This window comes from Xenopus laevis, chromosome 1L (genome assembly GCF_017654675.1).
Source record: "Xenopus laevis strain J_2021 chromosome 1L, Xenopus_laevis_v10.1, whole genome shotgun sequence".
NCBI lineage: Eukaryota > Metazoa > Chordata > Amphibia > Anura > Pipidae > Xenopus > Xenopus laevis.
Genome location: NC_054371.1, coordinates 218,860,558 through 218,866,557, shown reverse-complemented (window position 1 = coordinate 218,866,557; position 6,000 = coordinate 218,860,558). Strand labels below are relative to the sequence as shown.

General features: G+C 41.5%; 1 protein-coding gene across 1 annotated transcript in view; it reads right to left on the bottom strand.

Annotated features, from left to right (window-relative positions):
• Positions 1 to 695: 695 nt before the first annotated feature.
• Positions 696 to 6,000, bottom strand: part of lman1.L (lectin, mannose binding 1 L homeolog) — a 33,479-nt gene continuing 28,174 nt past the window's right edge. The window contains exons 11-13 of the mRNA XM_018266615.2: positions 5,398 to 5,545; positions 3,457 to 3,575; positions 696 to 2,680 (exon numbers count right to left, since the gene is read on the bottom strand). Of these exons, the coding sequence (XP_018122104.1) occupies positions 2,644 to 2,680; positions 3,457 to 3,575; positions 5,398 to 5,545 (304 nt within the window). The 3' untranslated portion in view covers positions 696 to 2,643. The remainder of the gene's footprint in view (positions 2,681 to 3,456; positions 3,576 to 5,397; positions 5,546 to 6,000) is intronic.

Genomic DNA, 6,000 nt, shown 5'->3' with positions numbered 1-6,000 from the left:
GCTGGGTGTTGTGCCCTCTCCTCTGATCAAAGGTACATCTTTGTCTACAATGACAAAACATGGAATAGGGAAAGATGCCAGAAAGTGCTTTTTGCAGCAGTACTCTTGCACTTTCTGGTATCTTTCCCTTCTATGTTTTGTCATTGTATTGCTGTGAGTGGGAGCAAGGGAAAAACAGTACCTGTTTTATATACCAGCTTAAACATTTTGTATATAATCAGTAAGGTTGCAACGAATACACTATTTTGGATTCAGCCGAACCCCCGAATCCTTCACAAAAGATTCGGCTGAATACCGAACTAAATTTGCATATGCAAATTAAAGGGCAGATTTATCGAGCATCGAAGTGAAAATTCTAATTAAAAAAATTCAAATTTCAAGCTATTTTTTTTGTACTTTGACTAGGGAATAATCCAAATTAAATTCGAATTTGAAAAAAATTCAAATCTCCCCATCTAAAACCTGCAGATTTATCAATGGTCGAAGTGAAAATTTGAATTAAAAAAAAATGCGAATTTCAAGCTATTTTATGTGTACTTCGACTAGGGAATAGTCCAAATTTGATAAAAATTCTAATATCTGTTTAAAAATTCCACCATTCGCCATCTAAAACTTGCCAAATTGCTGTTTTAGCCTATGGGGGAGCTCCTAGAACCTACTTGGAGACAATTGGTGGACTTTTTATTTGGAAAAAAATTCGAATTTAATTTAATAGAATACAATGTTACTTCAATTCGAACTATTTGAATTCGAACAAAAACTGCCTATTCACCCGACAAAAAAAACTTCAATTGTTTAATACATTTCGGTCTTTTTTTTATTCGAATTTCGAAGTTTACTTTTATTAGAAATTCAACCCTTGATAAATCTGCGCCTAAGGATGGGAAGGGGAAAACATTTTTACTTTCTTTGTTTTGTGATTAAAACTCACACGATTTCCCTCCCCGCCCCTAATTTGCATATGCAAATTAGGATTTGGATTCGGTTAAGCCGGACAGTAGGATTCGCTGAATCCTGCTGAAAAAGGCCAAATCCTGCTGAAAAAGGCCGAATCCTGGATTCAGTGCATCCCTAATAATGAGTCTGCTTTTCCTTCGCCCCGATGCAACATCCAAATGCTGCAAAGACAGGTGCAGATCACAAGATCAACAGGCAGTAAAGCGTTCCCGGGGAGCAGAAAAAAGCAGCAGCAGTTGACTTGATGCTACACAACACTTGCAGCTGACCTTTAGTAGAAAAAGGTCACAGTTGATATTACACAAAGGTCTTTATGGCAATATCACGATTGCTGAGGCTGATGCACATACAAATGGTGATACATTGCATTTTAGGAGTAGAAAGGATCATACATACATATATAAATATACTATAGTGGTCTTGTTTCTATTCAGGCCAGAGATGAGAAACTGGGGACCCTCCAGATGTTGTTAGGCATGTTGTTACCATCCTGGAAGGGACCGACAGTTGCTCAAGTGGCGCCAGTTTCTGTGATTCTCGTTCACTCGCACATCACCTCTTTGAGGCAAATATACCTATTTTGCACAACAAAATGATTAATTGTGATGTTGAGGCTGTTTCAGATTTGCACCACATTTAAACCAATGCCGACGCGTTTCGCTCTTTTTACTTTTAACAGGAAGATGTTGATGTTGTTTAAAGAGCCTCCTAGCGCTTGTCTAAAGTGTCAGCATCGCTTTAACCAGAAGTCGCTGCTCCTGTTTTAATGGTGGTCAACTGTATGTGAGTCAGTGTATATACGTTCCTTTTCCTAATAAAAAAAATAAAGCTTTTCCCTAAAACATTTGTTTTCTATGTTGCAAAAAATATTCTTCAATTAAACTAGATTAGCACAGGGAAATTAGGTTTCTAGAGCAAAATTACAGCACACGGGGGCTTCCGATTGCCAGAAACTCAGAGCATCCCCTAAAATTAGGTTTCTAGAGCTAAATTACAGCACACGGGGCCTTATGATTGGCAGAAACTCAGAGCATCCCCTAAAAACACTCATGGAACATTCCTTTGTCAAGGAATACAGAGAACCCCACATGTCTATATATTAAACTGTTTCCATTAAATACTTGGGCCCTGGCTCACAAGATACCATTGGCTATGAATATCAAGTGTACTGCGCCTCTGTGTGTGTTCTGCCCATGAATGTTGAGCTCCATGCCAGCTGGTAGGTTTCGGCTGAAGCTGAGAGCGGCTGGCACAGAGCGTCTGTTCATAGGTAGTGGGTATAAAAAGTAAGCTATAGAAGCAAAGCCGTTTCAGAGCTTTAGTTCCCCTTTAAAATTAACACAAGCACATATGTGATGGCCCTGAGGAGGTTTTTTTTACACAGATAATTCACAGACAGAAGTTTCTGCGCCTAATTCATAAAAAAATAACTGAAAGGAGCCTCTTTAATGGACAAGGGTTTAAAAAGTTTTAAAAAAAAAAATGTCGGTTTTCTTTTTGTGCCCAATTTTGATTGGTGGAGATTAATAAACAAAAAAGTTCATTTTGTTCCACAAAAAATTTCAATAATTTAATCTAATGAAGCATCTCAGATCTATAAAAAACAAACAAAAAAAAAGTCCCTCATGTACAAACGTACGCTCGGCGTATCCTGAAGTTACATACATAGACCTCGCCAACGGGTCATCAAAAGAACTTCTTAGCAGCTGCTTCCTGCTGACTTCTGCAAAAAAACACAAGGGAATACAGAGATAAAATGAGCAAAGTAGGAATATCTTTGCAATGTTCCGGGGGGGGGGGATATCCGAGCCTTGGAGCTCACACATAGACTGCACATTCAACTGCGAATTTAATGGGGACCTATCATCTTGTTAGTCAAGCAAAATAAACTTCACTTACACTATAAAAATTATTTAAATCTTGTTTTTTTTTAGTCTTGGAATTCATAATTATAGCAAGCAGGCAGGTGCCATTTTGTAAACACTTATTAAGACAAGTTTTGCATCATTCCAAAATCTGAGCCGGAACGGGGGACCTGAAGTCCATCCCCATGCAATGGGCACACGATTAAATGGTAAAGAGAGAGGGGGAATGTGAGAAGGGCAGTGACATGTAGTAAGTGCAGAATGGAAAGGGAAAGTAATTGCCTGCCCCACCTTTAGGCCTATGATTGACAGCTGAGACGTTTAAAAGCATTTAGAATATTTATGGATGTTTTAATTAAAAAAATAATTTTAGTTTCATGTTTAATTTAAAAAGGACTTTTATTATACAGTTTTTTATGTCTGGGTGATAGGTCCTCTTTAACCAGTCAGATCAACTGCACCCACTATTGAAAGTGCACCCATTTATCGACCATGTATCAGCCATCCAGGTGACCCCTAGCCCTGCCCATCAGAACCCCAAGGTTACATTACTTCCTCATGTCGATTAAACCCTGAAAAAATTGGGACGGATGTTTCTTGAGGTTTGCTTTTTGGCAAAGTGAAATGCACTTACCTGTACATAATGTAGCCAATGAATAAAACGCTCTGTATAGCTACGAATACCAAGAAGTGGGCTGTGGTTAAACAGGAGGGAAATGGAGGAACGTCTGGGCACTTCTGTACGTCTTGTGGCTAAAAAACCCCCAAAAAACAACAAATAAAATATATTTTGTGTTCTACACATGGGGAGGCACATTTATCAAGGGTCGAATTTCTAACTCATGTGTGTTTTTTAAAACTTCCTTAAATTCAAATGAAGTAAGTTAGGGGGCAGGGAAGCCCACACTGCACCCCCTCCCTCCCCTCATGAATACAGTCCTGTCGTACAAAGGCAGCTCTGTATTCATGGGGTCAGTCTCAGATCTCCGAAACTGAGTGGCAAGACCTGCAGCAATTGAAGCAGAGAGGAAGGCAGGCTGCAAAGTGCAAATATGGTGAATTGTGTCCATTTTTACACTTCCCACACTGCCTTCTTGCTCATAAATAGCACAACATTTTCCCCAGACATTTGTTAGTTTAAATTCTTAAAAAATGTTAAAGCCAAGAGACAAAGAGACTCCCACTGCCACAACATTTTAAAGCAGCTGCTAAATATGCATTTTTTAGGTGGTGTATTAGGTGTTTGTTCTTTTTTTGCTCAGCGTTATAAATAAGCCCCTACGCATTGTGGTTACTGTGATTTTAGGGCAGGCAGTCGGCTTGTGCAGTTGAAAGGATCTCAGGCCCATACTGGCATCATTTTTGTTGCCAGGGCCGCCATCAGGGGGGGACAGGGGGGAGAGTTGTAGGGGGCCTGAGGGTAAGGGGGGGCCCGGCCACGCCACACTTACTTGATTAGCCAGGCCCCCCTTCTTTCTGAGAGCTGCTGACTTCGGAAAGGCATGGACGTTTAAAGGAGAAGGAAAGGTTAAAACTAAGTTAGCCTTATCAGAAAGGTCCATCTAAATATACCAGTAAACCCCCAAAGTAGTGTTGCTCTGAGTCCCCTGTCAAAAGAAACACAGCATTTCTTTCCTTCTATTGTGTACTCATGGGCTTCTGTATCAGACTTCCTGCCTTCAGCTTAAACCTCATTGCCCTGGGCAAGAGCATGCTCAGTTTGCTCCTCTCCCCCCTCCCCTCCCTTCTCTACTGTAATCTGAGCCCAGAGCAGGGAGAGACTCAGGCAGGAAGTGATGTCACACCACATTAATACTGCAGCTCCTATCCTAAACAAACAGAGAGTTTCTAAGGATTTTTACTCAGGTATGGTAACACATTCTACAGAATAACTATAGCATTCTAGCTTGCACTATTGCAGCTAATCTATTGGCAATAAAATGCCTCCGTAGCTTTCCTTCTCCTTGAAGGGGCCCTGGCCACCAATTTTCTTATAATGTGGGGGGGGGGACTGACCACCAATTTTGTCCACCATTTTTTTTTCATGTGGGGTCCTAGCCACCAATATTTTTAAATGGGGGGGGGGGGCTGGCCACACATGTTTTTATGGGGGGCCCTGACCACCAATAGGGGGCCCAGGAAATTTTGTCATATGGGGCCCTGCGATTTCTGATGGCGGTCCTGTTTGTTGCTATCAACTCGCTCAATATCCTTGTGTTTGCCCAAAACCATATTCAATGTTTAAGTGACGTCCATCAGGCTTGAGTAAATTCTGATCAGCCAGGAATTCTACAGGGCAGTTATCAAACTTGATCCATCTGATCCAACAGTCTGGACTCCTGGTCCATATCCGACATTCTCATTACATCCGTACAGTAGTTGGGCAGGAGAATCCATGTTGGGTTGAAAGCAAATAATATCAAATTAGCCGTTAGCATTTGCCCTCCTTATACTGTTTGTAGATAATATGGCTACGTGTGAGAGGATACTGGCCATGCCTGACCATACAATAAGGGGAATAAGAATGACTTTGCACACTACTACTAGTAATGAAGGACAGTGTGTAGACAGTTACCAAGCTTTTCTGCACCAGGCGCTCAACGTCCCTCTTTACGACGTGGAGATGCTCCTTGATATCGTTGAAGTGCTGTGTTGACTCGTAGCCCGCTGAGCCGTGGTGCTTATTACCACTAAGAAGTCGCACGGTCTCACTGACAGAGTTTCTATATGTCAACAAAACAATAAATGGATTAGACTGGCCAACTCATAGTATATTATTCCACTGTAGCAAAGCCTGGTATCCCTAAGTGAGCGGGTCCCCAAGCAATGGGCCGCAGGCTGTGCCGAACTGGGCCGCCTCTCGTCCTAGCTGCAGTCTATAATACTGTAGCTGCAAAAACAATTAAAAAGGCCCTAATTAACTGCAATACCAGTTTCCTAATGCGCCATTGCCATGACAACAGCCCAGGAAGCTTTCTACTGATCACGATAAGGACCAAAATTCAGTTTGGACAGTTCTTTCGGTAAGCCTGAAAAGCATCCACCCACCAACATCCCATCCGCCCCAGTCCTTGTAAAAAATGTCTTGCTTGAGGTGCTTGCACACCTCTGTGTAACTCAATAGGACATGATCTACTGTTCACAACTGCTCTGTATAATGTTCTCCGCCATCAGGATG